This window comes from Suricata suricatta, chromosome 2, assembly GCF_006229205.1.
Source record: "Suricata suricatta isolate VVHF042 chromosome 2, meerkat_22Aug2017_6uvM2_HiC, whole genome shotgun sequence".
Taxonomy (NCBI): domain Eukaryota; kingdom Metazoa; phylum Chordata; class Mammalia; order Carnivora; family Herpestidae; genus Suricata; species Suricata suricatta.
The window spans coordinates 24,545,651-24,568,993 of NC_043701.1; the positions used below are offsets into that span (position 1 = coordinate 24,545,651).

At 34.1% G+C, this 23,343-nt stretch overlaps 1 protein-coding gene across 1 annotated transcript in view; it reads left to right on the forward strand.

Moving 5' to 3' along the window:
- Nucleotides 1-23,343, forward strand: part of GRM8 (glutamate metabotropic receptor 8) — a 748,501-nt gene that overhangs the window by 465,758 nt on the left and 259,400 nt on the right. Inside the window, exon 7 of the mRNA XM_029923995.1 lies at nucleotides 4,124-4,324. Coding sequence (XP_029779855.1) covers nucleotides 4,124-4,324 — 201 coding nt within the window. The remainder of the gene's footprint in view (nucleotides 1-4,123; nucleotides 4,325-23,343) is intronic.

Genomic DNA, 23,343 nt, shown 5'->3' on the forward strand with positions numbered 1-23,343 from the left:
AGAGTTGGTTATATTTAATCTCCACCCATACTAGTAGAGGGTTATAAATAGTTAAGGATAGATAGTTTGACAAGTGCAAATTTAAATATATTCCTTTCACAATATGTATGGCATTTGAGAATTAATTATAAATCCATTATGTATGAAGTTGAAGTTGTTTTAGGAAAAATCAAGAAAGAGTATGTCAGTTAAATTAGGGCATCTCCATTAAAATTTATCAGGAAAGTATTGTATATAACTTTATCCCAATTATTGAATGTTGAGAAATATCTTTATAAATTGGTAGTGAGATTGCAGTAACATTAAAATAAAATCATAATATGCTAAATCCAGAAAACTTTGGGATAGAGTAAATTTAAAAGTATAAAACATTCATATATAACCAACTTTTATATATATTGCATGGGTTGTGAAAACTTTCCAAAATCTTTAATGTTCTTATGGCCATTTCTTTCTTTGAATCAGTTTGGCTTGGGCACTTCTGCCATTTCTATGCCTGCTGTTCATACTCATGGTAATAGATATAAAGAAATTCTCTTATTTAAAGTACATGAAAAAAAATCAGAAAAATAGACAATAATGTTCATAGAAATGTGTGTGTGTGTGTGTGTGTGTGTGTGTGTGTGTGTGTAGCAGAGGGATTTACAGAGCAGAATTACAAAAACCATAACCTAGAAATTTAATGTTACAGACTGAATGTGTCCCTTCCAAATGTATATGTTGAAATTCTACTCCCTAATATGATGGTATTAGAATGTGGGACCTTTGGGAGATAATTAGGATTAGATGAAGTTTTGAAGATAGAGCTCTTATGAAGGGGTTTAGTGCCCTTAAAAGAAGTCACCAGAGGGATTCCTGGTGGCTCAGTTGGTTGAGTCACACTCTTGATTTCAGCTCAAGTCGTGATCTCAGGGTCAAGAGAATGAGCCCTGCATCAAGCTGAATATGGAGCATGCTTATGATTTTCTCTCTGCATCTCTCTCTGTACCTGCACCACTTGCTTGCTAACATGTGCATGCACTCCCTCTCTCTCTCAAAAAAAAAAAAAAAGTTACCAGAAATGTGCTCTCTTCCATGTAAAAATATCATAAGAAAATGGAAAATGGCTACCTGTAACCCAGTAGACACCCTTCACCAGAATCCAACCATATTGTTACTTTGAATCTGAACTTCTAGCCTCAAGAACTATGAGAAATAAATTCTGTTGTTTACAAGCCACCTGGTCTTTGGTATTGTTATTGCAGCTTGAACTAATACAGCCAGATATCTGTGTTTGGAAATTACAGATTTGTCATGTACTCACATTGGGAGATGTTGATTCAGTAAATCTGGAGTGACGCTAAGGAATCTGTACATAAGAAGATAATCAGGAATTGAACAACTGCTCTGATGTGTAGTCTTCATTTCCAGTTATTAAATTTAGTGATGCAAAATAAATGAAACTGGGATCTTCTTAAGACCTAAGGACCTCCCTCTAAGTAGTTGTTTCAGTCTTGTATCATTAAGTTTCTGTGTCATTTTGCCTCTTTTATTCATAAGCAACCATGCTAGTCTGCATAGGACTATCTAGGGTTTGGTCCTGTATCCTGAGACTAACCTCAGTCATGGACTAACCAGAGTGGTTAGTCACCAGATAAGATCTTTAAAGAAACAACTGTCTTTTTGGTTGTTGTGACTGTTCTTCAATATTTATTTATGAATTATCTACTTTGTGGTTAAAACTATGGGAAACAAATTTTGGGAGAAGCTAAAAGAGTTGTTTTCATAGGTCACATAATGACATTCTGGACATAGCAGTACTGTCATAGGACCCAGGAGACAAAGTGCCACAGAGAGTTAGAGAGGAGACAGTGCTCCCATACATGCATGGATCTTAGCTTAGATCATACAGCTAATGCAAGTTGAAGGAATCAGTATACAATTTGGCACTGTGTATATGCTCTTTGTGAGAACTGATCTTCCCTCACTGCTACCAAATTTAGATAACCCTCATTTGGAGGTTTTAGGGAAATTATGTAATTCCTTATAATGATAGCCTGGTTTTAGATTTATTGAGTTAGACAAAGAAACAGATTACATAGAAATATGATAGGCAACTGGAAATGTGGGCTAGCAGTTAGGTGACAGGAAAGTCCTAGAAACCTAATTTATCAGATTGCTAGATTCTATTATGAATTAAATTGATTACTATAAGTTGATCAATGTTTTGGACTCTAAAACAAACATTTTGGATACGAATATATATGTCTAAACCATGGAAATAGTAATAGTTGAAGGTGTTGAAAATGAATGGATTATGAAGTTGGAAAGAAAAAGGGGAGTAGGTCATGGGGAATGAAAATTGAGCCATCAAAAAAGTCTACAAAAGAGAAGCAGAATTCGCCATTATGTGATATGATAGACTACAGAGAATTGGGAACCAACCAACAGCATGTAAAGGATCAGCGTGTAACAAATGATTGAGACCAGAAGGAAAGATGTTCAGTGATTAGATAAATAGAATAAAGGAATTGACTGCCACATTTATCTGAAAGAAAGTCAGTGGTCTCATCAGACCTCAAAAACACAAATAATGGGGTGTCTGTCTGGGTGGCTCAGTTGGTTGAGCGTCTGGCTTTTGATTTCAGCTTAGGTCATAATCTCACAGTTCATGGTTTGTGAGTTCGAACCCTACATGAAGCCCCATGCCAGGCTTTGTGGTGACAGCACGGAGCCTGTTTGGGATTCTCTCACTCCCTCTCTCTGTGCCCCTCTCCTGCTCATGCCCTCTCTTTCTCTTTCTCTCTCTTTCAAAATAAATAAATAACCATAAATGATAAATAAAAACCCAGATATAAAGCAGCCATTTTAATTCAGCTGACTAATTAGTCTGAAGAAAAATATTTGTCAAAATTAAAGACTGCTCATTTTTTAAAGGTTACTATGTGATCTCCATGGGAAAGTCTCAAGTGTTTGCTTTAGATCTCCTTAAGTGTTACTGGATGTGTAAAGTTTGCTAGAGTGTGGAAGTGCTAGGAGATCCTTTTTGGTTCCAACCTCAAGATCATTTCTGTAATTTTGTCTTGTCCACATTCTTACCATCCAAGATACTTTTCTGGGGAATGAACAAATATTGGGCTCTAAGTCTGAGACCTGGAAAGTGAATTTCTCCTCCTCCATGAGTCTCAGTTTCCTCATCATCAAAATGAGAATGTTGGATTATAACTAATTATACATTATCTGATTTTAACATTGAATTTATCTTCCATTTTAAATTGTATGCTTTTATTAAATATTAAATGATAAACACCAAGCTAAAGGTAATCTCCAAAGCCAATTCTCAGCCTTAAATATGCCTAAACACAGGTATAATTATTCTGAATGACAATCATTTTGAGAACTCTACATCCTTTTAACAGAAAATTAAAATGGGAAATTGATGAGGATTTAATGTACAGCATGGAGACTATGGTTAACAACACTGTAGTGTATATTTGAAAGTTGCTAAAAAGGAAAGAAAAAAAGAAAGAGTAAAAGGTTACTCTATGAGGTAATAGATGTGTTAACTAACCTTATTGTAGTAATCATTCTTCCTGAATTGAATTCAAGAAAGAAAGTCGAATGATTCTTCTAAAGATGGCTGGTTCACTAACGGAAATACTGTAATTTTAATATATACAAAGAGGACTCCCAAGTAAAGCACATTCAAAACAAGAATAGAAAAGGGAGGCGGAAAAGACCTTCCTTTGAGACACTAATAAAATGATGATCCTAGAATTGATGTAGATGAAAAAAGTCTACACATTTTACTTAAAAGATCAAGTCACTACCAAAATGTTATGTAATTATTAGAATGTACAGTGTAATAGGACTCAATAAGGTGGAAATAAAGATAATGAAACTGTATGTTTTTTATTTAGTTAATATCTTTTTGTTGCTAATAGAATAGTTTCTGTTCTTTCTAAATAAAAAATGTAATACCCAGTTTAAAAGCCTGACTCAGTAAGAATAGGATTAAAGTAATTGGGAGTAAAATCAAATAGTTTTGTCTCATTAAGTGTGCCTCAAATGTGGAAATCTTAGCCCTCATGCCATCTTTTAGTGAATCTAACACCAGTTGATGGTTTTCATTTTTATTTTGCAGGGCTGGAACGAATTGCAAGGGATTCATCTTATGAACAGGAAGGAAAGGTCCAGTTTGTAATTGATGCAGTCTATTCCATGGCTTATGCCCTGCACAGTATGCACAAAGATCTTTGCCCTGGATACACTGGTCTCTGCCCACGAATGAGTACTGTGGATGGGAAAGAGCTACTTGGTTACATCCGGGCTGTCAATTTTAATGGTAAGTTACAACATTTTTTGGTCATTAAATACTTTAGATGTGACAGGATTTGTTCCCCCTCCCCCACGAAATATAGAAGATACCCAAACAGAGTGGAAAGCACAGGATTAGAAGCAGTTCCTCTTTTAATCAGAAGTGTGAGTTTTCCCACCTGCTTTTAAATCTCAAACATATTTTTTGTGCTCCTGAAAAAAGCATTAATCTGCTCCTGAAGGAAGCAGAAGTTAAAAATAAGCCTCTATCAATCAAAATATTCTACCTAAATATCACTATCTCAGAAATAAGTTAGGAGGCTCATTTGGAACCATTGACAACAGATTAGATTTCTTTAAAAATATTTTGTTTGTGTCATTATTAGAGAAGGAATTGTAGATATTTTGTTTTGAAACTGATTTTAAGCTTTCTAAAAAGTTGACCTGAAGAAGGTAGATATTTGGAGTGGCTATATATTTACATTCTAAAGTGCTATGTTAAGGTTCTGCATTTTCTCTTTGCTTATATCTCTTTCAATGATGTGGTCATTTTAAAGCAATGAGCTGCGTCGTGTAAGATAGAACTACATACAACGCAGGGTAGATGGCATTTGCCTCCTGCTGAAGCAGAAATGCTGTTCTGTGAGTGTCACAGAAACTGATACAGAATGTGCTGGGCCCATAGTATTAGGCGGAGAATAGCCAGATGCCTGTCTAGAGTGATGGAATTATTGAATGCTACTGCTCTTCATGAAAGTTGTAATGGTGGCTGCCCATGATTTTGCCATTATTTTCAAATGAAATGTGAGAATGCTTTGAGCTGTCTAATTCTTTCTGTTTGGCTGGAATCCACACAATGGACATGCCTCCGAGCCATGCACGGCACTGCACTGTCCATCATAATACACTCCAGGGACCTCAGCTGCCAGCCTTTCTCAAAAAAGCACAAGGTCATCTTCAATTTAGAATTCAAGTGGAAACTTCTTCTTTTGCTTTGTGCAGGTAGCATGAGGCAAAATTTGGTTTACATTTAACACGGAGTACCCTCATTTTCAGCAACATTTTTGTGAGACATTACATAATCATCCTTGTGTTACAAATATAAATATTAAAGGAATTTGAAAATAATTTTCTTGCAATTATAAAACTTAGCAAAAGAGGGGTATTAGAATGCAAGGTTATTTATCCTAACATGAGGTTGGGGATCACTCCATTTATCCATGTAGTTAGGAGGTGTGAAGAGGAATGCAAATGAATGTATTTTCTGAATAACTGAAGCTCGCCTCCAGAAGATGGGAAAATCTTTAAATAAATACTGGGTTAAAGTATTTCAAAGGTGAACTACCAATTTCTCTCTTATCTTAATCATAGATAAAAGCCAAAAACTTCCTTCATGACTTCTATTATTATGCTATATTATAGTATAATGATGCTATAAAGACTACTAAAAGCATCTTAAAGCCCAATGATTATTAAGACAATTTGCCTCTAAACTTCAGTGACTTTTGAGTTCTTCTGTCAACTTTTTAGTCCCCACCTTTACCTTACCAAACTTCTGTTTCTGTGATTGTTGCGGGGCTGAACTCTTCTATAATTTGCTTCTTTCAACTCACTATGGACAGAGAAGCACATATAAAATTTCATTAATTTCAAGATATATTTATTGAGCATGTAGGCTGTGTTGAGCATTGTGATAGGTGCTGAAGATACACTACTACTAGTCAAAGCAGATATGAGATTTAGAATTTCTTGGGGAATTTAGATATGAATCAGAAAAGCACACAAAGGGATAGTAATATAATCTGTAATGAGCACTGAAAGTAGAGATGTGCTGAACTGAGAGTTTGTAATAGGGAAACATCCCTATTCTAGGAAGTTGGGAATCTGAAGGAAATTAGTTTCAGAGTAAAATAGAACATGAGAGGTCATGTCAACCATTTTTAAGGTTTGTTCTTCATCTTGAACCACAGGAACCCACTGAAGCATAATAAAATTGTGTCTGATACAAGAGTAAGTATACTCTAGATATGAAGATCATATAAAATACATGGATTTTAGTGTATGAACTTAAAATAGAATTTCTTTGAGCTCCTTGCATATTTATTTTGCTAATAGCCTGAAACATGTCTGTATCCAATAACTGATGATATAAGATAAGAGACCTGAGCATAAACAGATTATCATGGATTACATAATCCTCCTGAGTTTTAGTACTTTTCAGGGAGTTCATCAATTTTTAACGTTCATTATTGGTTTATCTATTAGTGTTCATTAATTATTAATGCCCAGCCTGTTTATGATAAAAAGATAAACAGGTGGTTTAAACAGAAGTATACTATCAAAACCCTTTAAGGAAGAGGAAAGAAGTATGACAACCATAATACAGGACTACATCAAGTTCTGAGCTTCCAAAGAGCCAAAAAAAATGTAGAGGAACATTCAGTGGGATACATAATTTTCATTATGTGATGGAAGCAAGCTTACCTATTTTTTAAGAGAGAATTCTTTTGGAAACTATTTCTAAAAGAAATGTACCATATGGGACTTTAACAGCCTCATAAGCAATGTTGTTTAACACAATTTTATTGCAAAAGCAGAAGCTTTCTCTTTAGTTGTTTTGCACTTGTACCCACAAAGCCAAGAATGTAATGCTTGTAACACTGAAGGGTATTTTATTAAAAGAGTTTTCAGGAGGAGGGAGATAATCTTTGATTTAGATTTGCAACTCTTTCAAACTCAGATGATAATGGGGATTACCATATTCTATTAAGAATAAATGAAGAACATTTCCCTTATAATTTGCTTTTCAAACTCTATCTTCAAAAGAATACTGCTCAGAAATCTAACATTTCAGTCAGTCAAAATAAGAACCACTGTATTGAAGGTGTAGCCATAATCTTCGACACTTCACTTCCCCTAGTGCTACTTGCCTGTCCTGGAGGTACCTTAAAATGTAGCAATAGCTACATGGAGTGTACATCAAATTCACAGACTTAAATATCCTTTCTCTTCACAGGGCTTTCATAGAAACTGCAAGTAGACATCTAGAATGTGTACTGGTAACCTAGCTAACAACTATTATACGTTGTTACTTGCACGCCAGTTGAGTGGTTTGTGTTGGTGATGGTCAGTGTTCTTACCTAATGAGAAAGTCAACTCACTCCTCAAAGCCTGGAAGTGGGAGGGGAACATTGGCCAAACCCTACTTTGTTTCAGATCAGTTTTGGATATTCTGAAGAGTTGAGAATGTACTTGGCTAGACCCAGAACTCCTCTCTGTACATGACAACAAAAAATTATTACCTACTAAAGTTTTCTTAGCATAGCTATTACTAGTTGTCAAAGAATGAGCTTTGTAAGGCAATTGCTAATTTTGTATAGTGTCACTTTCCAGATTTTCTGTCAGGATCACTGAACTACGAAATGTACACTCAAGTTATTTTAAAAATTGACACATTGGATGGAATTATTTAGTAATGCCCATTTAAATGTTGGATAATATCTGGCCTAAAGTGTAATTTCTGGGTAGGAAAAAAAACTTGTTATTAAACTGGTTCTTTCTGACATTAATGAGATATCAAGGCAAATTACTTTTCATGGTTCCTTTTAATCTGAGGCAGTAAAACTTTGTCATTGGTATGAAGGGAGACTGTTCCTCTAGTTTGTAATAGCAGGAGGTCAAGGAGCCAGAACAGCTGGATGCTGCACAGACCATTGGTATAAAATTAAAGGGAACTGTTTAAAACCCAGTCTTGCTGAGACTGTAACCTTGTGTATGGTATGCCTAATTAAGCAGTGGTTTATAGATACTTGTTTTAAAAGGTCATGCTTCTTCTAGTCTATTGTTAACTGGGAACATAACAATCATCTTAGAATTTCGAATGATGAATGATTAGTATTTCAGGCCAGAATGATTCTAAACACAACAACTAGTGAAGGGTGAAACCTTAGTCAAACTGTTAAACTATAAAGTACTATGTCCATCAAAAGCTTAAACAACAATGGTGGTTTAATTGAATTTAATCACTCAAATTGACATTTTCTTATCAATAGAAAACCTGAACTATATTCTGCATGTGTATTTTAAGCACATTCAGAGTCTCTGAGTCATAGCATATCTAGAATTACTCATGTGTTCCTTACAACTTTTCTCAACCTATCCTCTGTACTCAGGGAGCCAGAGGGAAACAAAGACCTGGCTTTTGGATTACTTTTATTGATACCATTTGAACAAAACACTGTTTCTATAAATTTTTTAAATCCAAAGATTTATCAAAAGAAAAACATAAAATAAAGAAGAGGAGTTCAGATTTTTCAGGAACTTAAGCAACGATGTCAATTCCTTCCATCTGGTCTATAGGCAATAAAATATTAATACTTACATCTTGTATAGAATTGGGAATTTTTCTGTTGCCATGAGAACCTTATTTATCATAAAGAAAAAGTTCACTAGAATTCCAGTGATATCTCCTGACTCTTTTTCTCTGTATTTGAGCTTACATCAGGGGCAGGGCAGGCACAGTGGCATACTAATCAGGAATGTTTGATTATATGTAACAGAAACCACCTTAAACTTGCTTAAGCTAAAAGAAAGAATTTGTGAAGGTATGTCAAGAAACCCCATGGCAGAATACAACAGGATTTAAGGAAAGGACTGGTTATAGGAATTAAAACAGGTCAGAAATCCTAACATCCCTCTGTCTGCTTTGTTTCATTCTGTTTATATTGGTCTTCCCCATTTTTAGGTCTATAGGGTAAGTAGCAGAAGGCCATCTACATTTCTAGAATTTAGCAGCTATTTCTTCAGGGCAATTGCTAAACTTAACATGTATATATTTCTAAGTCCCAATTATAACTTCTTGGAAACTTGAATCTCATTAGCCAAACTTAGGCTGGATATCAGATGGGTTCCAATTTATAAGTGGCAAAGAGTAAGTAGTAAAGACTTGGTTGTCATGAGGCACTCCCCATGGTTGAAATATATCTTTCTAAGTCCCAATTCTGACTTCTTAGAAACTTGAATCTCATTAGCCAAACTTAGGTTGGATGTCAGATTGGTTCCAAATTATCAGTGGCAAGGAGCAAGTAGCACAGACTTGATTGTGATAGGGCAATCCCTCTGGTTGAAAGGGACATTTGGGAAGTTTCTATAAGTGACTTACCAGAGAACGTTGAGCAAAGTGAGCAGAGAGATGAAAACCTGATAGTGGTGATGCCACCACAATCTCAGAATTGCATTGCTTCTTTAAGGGGGTGAGTTTTTATTAGGCTTGAGAAGACACAGTAAAGAATCACACAGAATCTATGAGAATCTGAGAGAACAATCAACTCTGGTATTTTTTAATGCTAGTCTTCATACTGTGGTTGAATTTCCTGATATGAAGAATAATGATCAGCTCCTCTGAACTCAACAGTGAGACAGGGGTCTAACCATTTCAGTGCTCAGTATTCTGAGGAAAATATGTGAACACTTGCCTGATTACAGAGACTAGTACAGAGGTGGAATTTGCCATCATCTTATTTTTTTTTAAGAAACCTTATTGATTTCAGGTACTTAATGCAAATTTCGATTACAATGTTGAATCTCTCTGAACACTGTAGTCTGATTTTGAAGCAAATTTGTTTGCATAAAATACCTTTAAGCTATCTAAAAAAACGAAATATGATTTAATATTAGGAAATGTATAAACACACTAATAGGTCAAATAAGACAATGATGAATATCTCCTAAGATTCTGTAAAGCTATTTATCCCTCATTTCTTTTACAAGCACAAGAACATAAACTAGAAATGGAATAAATGTTTAACATGATAAAATACATCTCTTAGGCTTTAAGTGATTATATATTTATAGTTGTTATTACTATTAAAGATATACATTAGTCCTATTACACTATTATTAATATTCTATAAATTTTAACCAATGTGATAAAATATGAAATAAAAATAACAGAGATGACTACTAAAAATGAAAAAGTAGTAGTGTGATTTCAAATGATTTGATCTCAAGCCAAGACACTGAAAAATATATTAGAAGTACTTACTTTAGGAAGATGATAAAATAAGAAATTAATCTTAAAATCTGAAGAGCATTCCTATATACTATTAAGAAATCATTGACTAATATGTGGGAAATGAAACTCTGTTTCCTTTGCAAAAATATTCAAAATACCTTACAATAAATTGAACCAAAAAATATGAAAGACCTAGATGTAGACAACTTTTTTGAAAGATAGCCCTTCTTTGTAGACAGAAAAACTAATTACAAGAATAATGTCAATCTTTTCTGAGTAAATCTGTATTCAAGCTTAGTATAATTTCAACCAAAATGACAAAGGAGTATTTTATGAAATTTGAAATAATATTTAAATTTTTAATTGTGAGAATAAATTAATAAAAATAACTGAAGTGATTTTGAAGAAAAATTTATTTCTACCAAACATTTCATATTTAACTCAAATGGTAAGCTATAATAATCAATCCAGTATGGATCTAGTACTGAATAGGCTTACAGTCTATGGAACCAGATAGAAATAATCAGAAATACATAATGATAATAAATAAATCAGTTTATATATGTATATATGCATATTTATAAGTGAATTTATGATGTGATAAAGATGAAGTTAGAACTTAGTGGGAAAGGGCATTTTATTTGTTGAATATCAATTTACAGTAAAATTAAATGAGATGATTCCTCAACATAAGAGTATTATCCACTTGGAACTTATTTTATTTTATTTATTATTTATTTTTTAAATGTTTATTTACCTTTGAAAGAGCTGACACATATGCATGTTTGTATACAAGAAGGTGAGGAACAGAGGGAGAGGGAAAGAGAGAATCTTAAGTAGGCTCTATGCCCACTGAAGAGCCTGATCTGGAGCTCAATCTCATGACTGTGAGATCATGACCTGAGCCTAAATCAAGAGTTGGATGCTTAACCAACTGAGCCACTCAGGTGCTTCAGGATTTATTTTTGACTTAAGTGAAAAAGAAGCAAAAGAAAAAAAATAGATTAGATTTGAATGGTGAAGCATTTTTAATTGGAAATGAGGGAATTTATAACAGGAAAATAAACATGTTTGATATAGTAAAATTTTAACAGTCAGGTATTAAAAGTTATCATAAACACAGTTTTAAATCCAAATATAAAATAGGAGATATATTTGGGTTTTTGTGTTAAAGGATAATATTACAAATATTAAAAGAGCCACCACAGTTGACAACAGTGATATCTTGAAGAAGTCAGTTGGCAAAACTTGTAAACATTAGTAAACACTTGAAGAAATGTTTACCTTCAGTAGAAATCAGATAAATAACATTTAGTCAATAATAAAATATTGTTTTCTACCTATCAAGTTTACAAAGACTTAAAAATTATAATGGTAATTATCAAAAGGTAATTATATTGGTTCTTCCAAATATGCTTGGTGAGAGTGGATATTAGTGTAAGTGTTTCTCAGAGGGTATTTTTTAAGCATATATCATTACTTCTAGAAATATATGCTAATGAAAATATTTGAAATAATTCTGTTTACAAAAATTTATTTAAGAAAACAAGAAAGCTAAATCACAGTTTTGTTCAGTTTCTAATTAAATCCACCAACAATATGTCATATAGTGTCATACTAACTGAGTCTTGGAATCCTATGCTTTTATCTGAGCTCCGCCATTCACTCTTCTTCTGTGTTGTGAACTTATCTTGACCTCTTAGCTTCACCTTTTAAATAGAAGGGTTATACTAAAATATTCTAATCTTTGAAATCTATTCCAGCTCTAAATTCTCTACATACTGTTTTTTCTTTTTAAAGCCATAATTTTCTCCCTGTCTTTTTTGTTTGCAAAGATATAAAAATCACATAACATTGTTGGAATTATACAATATACAAGTTTTGTGACCTGAATTTGTCACATTTTTCTGTCACTAAAATTCTTCATAAATATAATTTTAGTGTCAATAGAATACTCCACTGTATAATAACATTATAATTCATTTAATTGTGAATGGTTAACATCTTAGAGTATGTATTCAGAAGGACCTGGGTTGAAATGCAGGTCTGCCATTTAGTTAGTGACCCAGGCATATTGCTCATCCTACATGGTTCTCAGTTTCATCTGTAACATGGAGATAATAAATAACAGCTCCCTCCTGGTTTGTCAGGAGGATTAAATAGGACACAGGTAAGTTCTGGGCCCAGGGATACCCAGGTAAGCATTTTCACTGGCATTATTAGTTTTTTTTGTAAGGACGCAGGTCTGAATCAAACTGACTCCATGACAGGCTTCAAGTTTCCCTCTGACCTTGGAGACCTAAGTGTCTGTTTTCTCAGAATCATTAGACAATAAATGGGCACACATTGCCCAAGGCAGGAGGGACCACCCCTGCAACACCCAATCAGGAAAGGCCAGCCAACACCCTTAACATCTCTAAGGACAGGCCTAGAGATAGAAGCTATAGATGATCACTTATTGCTTAAGGCCAGTTACACCCTACGTGAGGGTCCTGGGCCCACTCTGTAATTAGTCAACACTCCAAATACTCTTTTAAAGGTACAGGTATATTTTTAAAATGCAGATGCCTATCAGTGTTCTTATTGTTGTCTTTTTTTGTTGTTGTCACTTACACTCATTTTCATCTTTATGAATCATTTATTTATTCACATATATTTTATTGGTAATCTTATAAGGTATGTAATAAAAGGATTCTGTGTTAGGCATCCAGAATACAAAGACTAAGAGGTCCCTCAGTGGCTCAGCTGATTAAGCGTCCAACTTCAACTCAGGTCATGATCTCATGGATTGTGGGTGTGAGCCCCACGTTGGGCTCTGTGCTGACAGCTCAGAGCCTGGAGACTGCTTCAGATTATGTGTCTTTTTCTCTCTCTACCCTTCCCCTGCTTGCACTCCATCTCTCTCAAAAAGAATACAAAGACTAATGAAACATGGTTCTATATGTTCATAATGTAACAGAGGAGGGAAACAAACATGTTACGAATAAGAATTCAATTTGGTAAGTGATATGATAGAGGCACGAGCATATAAGAACCCAATGTAAAGCTGAGATTAGGAAAATACATAAGGAGAGCCTCCAAGAAAACAATACAACTGATTTAAATTTCATATGAAAAGTGACATTTCTTAGGTGGACAAGATGATAAATGGAGCAACTGATAAATGGATATATACATACATATGTATATATATATATATATATATATATACATATTATGTAATATTACTCATCCATAAAAAAGAATGAAATCTTGCCATTTGTAATGATGTAGACAGAGCTCGAGAGCATTATGCTAAGTAAAAATAAGTCAGTCAGAGAAAGATAAATACCATATGATTTTCACTCATATGTGGAATTTAAGAAACAAAATGGACAAAATAGTTTAATAGTAATGGGAAGATAGGAAAAGCATGCATTCTATAAAAGCTGAGCATCGGTAGTGTAAGAATTCAAGAGTGTGGCATGAGAGCAGCCTGGAATTGACCAGATGAGCTTGGGCTTGGTTAGAAATTTCTGTCAAATTCTAGTGTTTGAAGGTGACACAGCAGGCAACAGGAACCTGAAGCTTTTTGAAGAGGACAGTGAAGTCCTAGAATTTGTGGTTTAGAAATATAACCATGGCAACAATTTGCAGACTGGAGGAAGTGAGATTGAAGACAGGAATGGTTAGGTTAGGATACAGCCCCAGTAGTCTCAATGAAAGAACAATACCTGAAGTGGGAAAATGAAAGCACAAGTGAAATGAAAAGAGGGGGAAGAGGGAAAAAAGGAATATAGAATTATTTGAAGGCTGACTCTAGTCTAGGCACTGTGCTTTGACTAAAAACCAAGAGATTTTTAGAAATACCTTAACCTCCCACATGATCTTTCTTTGTAACTTTAATAATTCCATTACTGGAGTTAATGCAGTATTGTAGTATATATGTTAATTATGATAGTGACTTTTTATCTATTTCTATAAGTAAAAAATGAGATATAACGTCCATATATGGAAAAACTGACATAAAATGTCATCTCTAGAAGCGATACTACACAATTTCCTTGTGATCAAATATTACCTTTTTAGTAAATAGAATTAAAGCAAAATCAAACATGATGAAAGTCAAGGGTGTTGATCTTAAATATAGATATCCTTTTTGATAATTACCTCATTTTAAATAAAATTATGAAAATAATTACAGTAAAACCATGGATTGTGAGTGACGTGTTCTGCAAGTGTCCCACAAGATGAGCAAACATTTCTCAGAAATTTTAAGTTGATAAATGAGCGATGTCTTGCAATACAAGTAGTATGGGATGCCAAACATCACATGATCACAATTGAACCAATGATTCTTGAAACTTGCTTTGATATACAAGTGCTTTGGATTACAAGCATATTTCCAGAATAAATTATACTAACAAACCAAGGTTTTACTATATTGATAATTTCAACGTACGTTATATAATTTATTTTTGAAGCCGAAAGTTTGTAGGTAGTAAAGTGTTCCTGGAAATACTGTATATCTTTTTAATATATATATATGTGTGTGTGTGTGTGTGTGTGTGTGTATTAAAATTGAACATGTAAAAATAAATAGGATTATTTGAAATTAAGTAATTTTTCAATTTCTGATTAAGGAAGCTTCAGGCTGGTTATAAAATATTAAACCTATAAGTTAAGTTATCATGAAATTTAGCAGTATAAATGTACCTGCCTCTGTTTTCTAACTGAATAAGATTTAATAAACCTTATACAGTCATAAAGAACAAGACTTATTAATCTCAAATATCTTGCTTTAATGTATAAAGACTTAAATGTGGGCCAAGTTGGAGCCAGCATCTAATAAAACCTTGAGGCCAATCAGTAGCATTGTCTTAGTTTTTCCTATGGTCCTATATAGTTTCACCCACTGCACTGGGATTCTTTTACTCATTCTTTGTTCTTATAATTCCTGAACTTCTTCATCATGTGCTAAAAATTACAAGTAAATGATAAGTAAATCCCAGAAAGAGATGAGGTGCTGTGGAATTAGCAACTGAAGTTTAAGGTCTGGCCTTGGGTCTAGATGGGGATATAGCAATAATTCCTGAATGAAGAATAAAGAAGCAGAAGAAGGAGCAGAAAGGATTTGGAGCAGTGGGAAGTTTCTTAAGGAGTTTACACTTGACACTTTATATTTTACATCGTGATTAGAAGCACAGGCTTTATACTCAATTTGAATCCAGTGTCACACCTCTCATTACTTTGTGATCTTCGTTAAGGAGCAAAGCTTCTTTAAATTTTTGTTCCCTCATCAATAATTGGGGATGGTAATATTTTTCAGAGTTCCTGTGAAATCTAAAGGTAGGGTGAGAATACACAGAAAGTGCTTAATAAAGAGATATAATGTATTATATATGGGGGATATTTTATCAATAGAAATATAATGATTAGTACTTGAGTCATCTTATGAGGATGATGAGGTGGTTGGATTGGGCATGAGGTCTTGGGAATCTTCAGAAAGATACAGAATTAAAAAGCGCTACATACAAGGATCGTTAATGGGCATGAACAAGACAGATGGAAAGGATGCTTCTGCCATGGCATCAATCAACAAGGTCCCCCAGCAGTGTCAGCTTCCTAGATACAGGAACAGAAATGTGTTTGTGCTCACAACATTCTCAAAATAGATCGGAAAGTGCTTTACTGCTGATATGGGCATCTGATGAGTGTAGAGTGGATCAAATGGGGCTCATTCTCTCATTATTTCTTCTGTTTCCTTTAAAATTATGTATTTTTTTAATGAAGGAAAGAACTTAATAGAATAGCTCCCATGTTATTAAGGGTAATTATTTTCTAGTGGTATTTTGCTTCAGAAAGAATCTACCTGAAAATTATAATGGAGACTTGATTATTTTTCTCTTTAAGGTTATTAACTCTTATAATTACATTAAAGTTTAATCAAGAAGTTAGTTTGAAAGTGAAGGATATGAATGAGAAAATTCTTTTTAATTCAGGTGCCTAATTGTTAACACTTTTGGGATATGGGTTTTCTCAGTCTTTGGAATGTGTTTGAAAACCATGACTATAAAATATCTTTTCTTTTGAACCACATAAACACCTTTGTCTGTAGCTAAGCTAAGGGAACAACTACCAAATTTTATTTAAAAGTATTTATGGAGTGTATATGTATTACAGTTATTTGAAAATGTCATACACATTAATTTAACATTTATTGAATGTCTATTATATCAATGAACTATGCTATTTATATTTTGTCCCTTTTCCATTTTTCACTTCTTTTCCTTTCTTCATTTTACCTTGTATCTTAAACTTCTTTCCTACTCTTTTTATCCTCTTTTCTTCACAATAATTTGCTCTTGTGATCATTCACTGATCAAGATAGTGGCAAGTGGCTAGGAGCATGAGCTTTTGAATTGAGACAGAGATAAACTAAAATTCTAGCTCTCCCACTTAGGTGGTAAGTCCTTGGATAAGTCATTTATATCTTATACACCTTTATATTCTCATCTTTGAATGGGAATAACAATCATACCTTCCTTATAGTATTATTGTGATCATTTAAAGAGAGAATTCACCCTGAAAGTCTTAGCACAATGCTTGGCACATTGTGAATAATCAATAAATGGTAACTATTATTTTTTTCCTTCTGCCACCTGACAAGAATAAAGCCTCTGTATATGTTCACTGAATTTCAACCAAACACACTTTAACACCCCTCAGATCATACCCATTCATGCACAGTCCCATACACACTTTACGTTTCAAAGCGTCTGATAACTCTTATCATCAATGATATGGCACTGTCTGAAATTAATTAATTTCTTATTTCTTCAAGGTTTAATTAATATATTTTTAAGGATTGTTAGGTTTTTTAGTTCACCTTTTCTCTCTTCTCTTGGAGTCACCTTCAGAGTCCGTCATATCTTATTAGCACCATAGGGTGATGTACAGGAATAAGAGGACATAAAGCCCATACTAGTCCATTTTGTCCAGATTAAAATGACATGATAGGTAAAGGGGTGGAGGCTGTTGCTTGAAATAGTGTTCAGAGAATGTGTTTTAGAATATACCTTCTATGTTAAGAAACTCTTCAGGAACTCACTTTGGCATAGGCTGTGAAGGAGACACTTATGATGCACAAAGGTTTTAGCTGGAGGCCATTGGACACACCCAACTCAACTAGAAAGAACAGTTGTATAGTGTATAAACCATTCTGTTCTCCATAGCACAGAACAGAGAAGAATGAACTTCATGTGATAGAATTACTTAAAACGCAGAATCTCTATTCACTTTTAAAAGTAATTCAAACAGAAGTGAAAATGGACATTTTGGCAGGTAAAAGGAATGTGGTAAAAGTCTCCCAGAAAGATATTTGTAAAATCCTACCTTACTGTTAATCCTGCTTAAGAAAATCTAACTTTCTTTGGATTTTGTGTTTTTCTTTGCTGGTTGTCTAGCTTACATAGGCGTCCCTATGATTTATTCTAGCTCATGAGTCACACTAAGACATTCTAGCCTGTTGAGTAATACATCCAAAAGGCCATTCCTCCCAGGTTCTTGAAGCCTTCTTAACTTCCTTTCAGCTCTCTATCCTTATACTAACTGCAGTCTTACATAAAAATTTACACACCCTCATTTCTCTCCCCTCTTTGCTTCAATAAAAACTTAATGCAGTGCCTGGGTGGCTCAGTTGGTTACGCGTCTGACTTTGGCTCAGGTCATGATCTTACATTCGTGGGTTTGAGCCCCGTGTGTGGCTCTGAGCTGACAGCTAGTTCAGAGCCTGCTTCAGATTCTGTGTCTCCCTCTCTCTCTGACCCTCCCCTGCTCACACTGTCTCTCTCTCTCTTTCAAAAATAAATAAGAACATTAAAAAAAACAATGAAGAACTAAGTTTACTGCTTTTTTATTTACTTTTGTAAAAACAGAGCAAATTGTGTGCAGGGAGGGAGACACAGAATCTGACCCAGGCTCCAGGCTCTGAGCTGTCAGCACAGAGCCCCACGCGGGGCTCAAACCCACAAACTATAAGAAAATGACCTGAGCCGAAGCCGAAACCAGATGCTTAACCGACTGAGCCACTCAGGTGCTCGTCATTTTTTTTTTCTAACAAAAAAATGTGTAGTAAAGGATGTATTTCAGAGTTTAGGGAAACCAACAAGGAAAGGTCTAACCTCCCAGACTAGTAACCATGGGATTTACCATCCTAGACCTAAAAGAACAGCATGGGGAGTGGTTACTTGAATCTGGAGAGACCAGATATAGTTATAGGTGAGGATTGCCAGGTAAAATCTGTGGCATTTAGTTGAATGTAGTTAACTGCGCTGACAACACAACCTAGAAGGTAGAAGAAACACTTCTCTTCTCCTCTCCTCCCATCTACCTATCTTCTCTCCTGTTAGAAACATATAGAACACAGAAACCAAGAGCCTGGTTGACACAATCTATAAAGCTTTGCCTTGTAGGTCCAAAACAGGATGAGGAATATATTGGAAGGATAATAAGAAATATCCAGTAGAGTGAATTTCTCTATTAAGGAAATATCTTTTGCTCCTGGAATAGTTTTAATACAAAACTGAAATTGAAACTAAAAATAGCATATGTAATAAGGTATTAAAAAAGATCCCTTTTTCCTTTTCTTTATTTTCATTCCTTTTGAAAAGGAGCTGAGCTTTTGTAATTGTCCCCCCCACCATATTGTTTGTTTAGTTAAATCTCTGTGACAAAAATGTTTGTATGTCTTTGAGCATGTAAATATAATTCTGTGGATAGAAGCCACATTTTATTCCCAGTTACCAACTTAAGAATAGTGATTCACCTTTAGGCTATTGTGTACAGTTATCACAATACATGTAGAGTTCATTCTTGATGTGCATTTTGTGGGTTTTGACAAATGTATAGCATGTATCCACCAATATAATGTCATACAGAATGGTTTCACTGCACTAAAATATCCTCTGTGTTCTGCCTGTTCATTCTTCTCTTCCCCTAACCAATAGCAACAACCAATCTTTTTACTATCTCCACAGTTTTGCCTTTTCCAGAATATCATATAGTTGAATTATACAGTCTGTAGGCATTTCAGAATGACTTATTTCACTTAGTAAAATGCATTTAAGCTTGTCTTTTCATCATTTGATTGCTCATTTCTTTTTAGCACTGAATAATATTCCATTGTCTGGTTATACTACTGTGTATTTATCTATTTATTAAAGGATATTTTGGTTGCTTCCAAGTTTTGGCAATTATGATCCTAGTTGCTATAAATACCCATGCACAGGTTTCTGTGTGGACATAGGTTTTTTTTTTTTTTTTTGGTTCGGTTCAATACCAAAGAACAGGATTGCCAGACCTTATAGTAAGATTACATTTAGTTTTGTAAGGAACTGCCAAGCTATCTTCCAAAGTGGCTATACTAACTTTGATTTCTACCAGCAATGAATGGGATTTGCTATTGCTTCACATACCTTGACAGTATTCATTGTTGTCAGTGTTCTGTATTCTAGCTATTCTATTAGGTATGTGGTGGCATTAATTTGTAATGGCCTGTAATGTTAAACCTCTTTTTAGAAGATTATTTTCCATCTGTATATCTTCTTTGTTGAGGTAACTCTTCAGGTCTCTTGTCCAGTTTTTAATTGGGTTCTTTATTTTCCTATTGTTTAGTTTTAAGAATTCTTTATGTATTTAGGGTAACAGTCCTTTATCAGATTTATTTTCTGTAAATATTTTCTCCTAGTCTGTGACTTATCTTCTCATTCTCTTGGTGTTGTCTTTTGCAGACCAGAAGTTTTAATTTTAATGAAGTTCATCTTATCAATTATTTCTTTTATGGATTATGACTTTTGGTGTTATAGCTAAAAGGTCATCACCATGCATAGCATTATCTGGGTTTTCTCCTGTGTATGAATTTTATAGTTTTTCATTTTATTTTGCATTTGAGTTTATTTTTCTCAGTGGTATAAGGTCTGTGTCTAGATTTAGTTTTTTGCATGTAGGTGGCTAGTTGTTTTAGTGTGGTTTGTTGAACTTACTTTGTTTTTAATTTGGTTAGAGGTCTTACCTTTGTATTGGCATCAGGGAAAATCTTTGTTCTAAAATATTATTTTTTAATGAATCTTGGAAAAACAGTTCCAGGTGACTCCTTGAAGACTTTTGATCATATTCAGTTGTTTAAGTGTCACTGGAAGTAAAGTCACACATTCTTTGTAGCCCAAATGTAATTGTGTGTGTTATTATTGTTATGGTGGTTTCTATGATTATTGGGGCTGAAGGGGCATAAATATAATATTTAAAAAATGGTGAAGAAATAAAGTTAATAAAGTTGAATTGAGAAACTACCCAGTGAAAATATTGATACACTGTTCAGATGCTGGGCACTTGAATAACACATATATGTGTCACATATATGACTCCGTAGGAAACAGCATTCTCATGACTGTTTTCAATTTTAATCAATATCATGGAAATAATACTCCTTAATTGCCTAATTCCATCAGTCTCTACCCTGGAAAGTGGAGAGATGGAAATCATACTCTTCCAGCTAGTTCTCTAGGATAATTCCAAAATATACAGAATATCAGTGTAGGACTTAGCATTTTTTTCCCCTTAGTATGTAATGCTTTTATTTTACCATGGAAGAAAGCACATTTCTTTTCCTGATTTAGCTGTTAATGACCACATGTCAGAATTGTCACAAATTCTAGAGCCACTACATTCTAGAATGCTAGGAGGCATTTGAGAAAACTTGCAAGTACTTTACTCATTGTACACATTTCCAGAAATAAGTCCTCTCTGATTTTCTATTCCGATGTTTATCTTTTAAAATGACCCTGGCCCTCTAGTTTCAGGACATTTGTTTCCCTGTAGTATTTAAATAAGAATTAGTTGGGCGTATCTTTTTGATCCTACTCAGTATACTTCAACCAAAGCCGAAAAGAAAACTGACACTTTTTATACACAGAAAGCAGTTGAGATAAAGCAGGGGAATGGCACTGTCACTATTAAAGTCTGTAAATAACTAGTAGATTTGGGCAAGAAAGATTTTCCTTTCTTTTTAAACATGCTCTATATGGGCACAAACTATCAGATATTGTTAAAAAAATAATGGGATTTTTATTGCAATGTTTGCACAATATTTTCCTTTTATACCTTTACAGGTTGTGTGCTTCATCAGTTTGAACATCTGAGCCTTTAAAGTGAGCTACAGATGCAAAATTTAAATGATACTTCTTTGGACAATTATATGCTAACGTATGAAGAAACAAACATCATTTCATGTTGGATTTTTTTTAAAGCATTACTTGAAGCCATCTTTTGGCTGTGGCGCATGATAGCAGTGTGCTTCACTGGTACAGAAGCAGAAAATAACCAGTCCATAAATTTTCTAGTGACCAACACACGCAAACGTTTATGAAAATTAAATACCACCGTTAGCAAACTCAAGGATGGTTTCAGTTGAATAGCTTTAAGTTCTGCAACAGACCTAACTAGAAAGTAAATTTCTAATACCAGGAGTTTCTAAGTTTACAGTGGACTGTGTGCACATAGCTACACACACACACACACACACACACACACACACACACACACACACATACACACACACTCCTCTTTATAGAGAAAAGAAAGGAAATTAAAAAATCATAAAATGATGTGGTGGAAAGAAAAGATGTATTTCCTTGCCATTGTCAAAGTAAACTTTCTAACTTCATAGAGATTGGGAAAGAGTAGAGATTTTGAGTTGCTTCATATCTTTGAACAAGGACTCAGATAAATCAAATGACATTTGAGCTTGTGTTAACTTTGGCATTTACAAAAAGTTTTTCTAGAGCCATTTCACTACCTATTTTATTATTTTTTGTTAATCTTAAGAATTGACAATGCTAAGATTCAGAAATGTTCAGAGTATTGTGATCAACATTCATCTTCTTTACTACATTTTTAAAGTGTCATAACTTAGGCATGATGTGTTTGCAGATGAGTGTAATGCACTATTTGAAAATTTTAGCGATTTACTGCAGAGTTTAGATACTTCATTCTGAATGGCCCATATGTTCAGCTTAGGTGATCTGTGGCCTCATTTGATAGTATGAGGTACTATGCTTAGAAATTCAACCTAACCTAAAAAATTAACCCAGCACATACAAGAGTTCTTTGAAATCATAATTGCTGATTAGCTCATCCATTGCTGTCATTTGATTTGAATTAGGAATCAGATGTTGAATGCCATGGTGTTCTCCAGTGATAGCTCCTAAGGTTTCAAATACTTCCCTTTGTGAATCTAGGAATATTGTGTCTTAATCACTGTGATTAAAAAATAGGTTTCATAGTTTCCTGGCAAAGATAATAATGTCACAAAGACATAAAATTGATTAATTCCAGGGTGGGTTCAGATCACTTGAAATGCAGAACTGGAGGAGTCAAATAAAGGTAGCTATATACTGATGAGGGGAAAACAATTTAAATGTTTAAAACTTTTGTGTATTTTCTTTCCTCATCAGGGACTTTGAATTGCCAAAATTCTATTAGTTTTTGGGGGTAAAAAATAATTTTCTCATTTGAGATTTATATTCAAACAAAAGTGTATGTGTAAAGATGATAAGCCCTTAACAATAATTTCTCAGATGTTTTATTTCGTAGCCCAGTGAAAGATTTCTTTTGATGATAAATCTTAAATTTATCCACATTGAGTTTTTTAGGGTTAATTACTTTGAATTGCAGTATATTATAATAATTTTAGACATCTTAATGCTTTTCATCTTAAAGTACTTTAATATATATATAAACAGGGTATACACACACACACACACACACACACACACACACACACACATATATCCTCTCATTAGCCCTAATAGTCATATGTGGGAGGCAAAATAAGTGGGTGTTATTATACCATTTGATAACAGAAATGTATAAGAGTTAAGTTAATATTCAAATCTCACAGATAGGTAGCTAAGGAATTGGGACTGCACTGAGACTTTTCAATTCTATGTTTAATCCTCCAGGTATCAAAGGAACTGAAATAGGTCATTGTTCTGAAA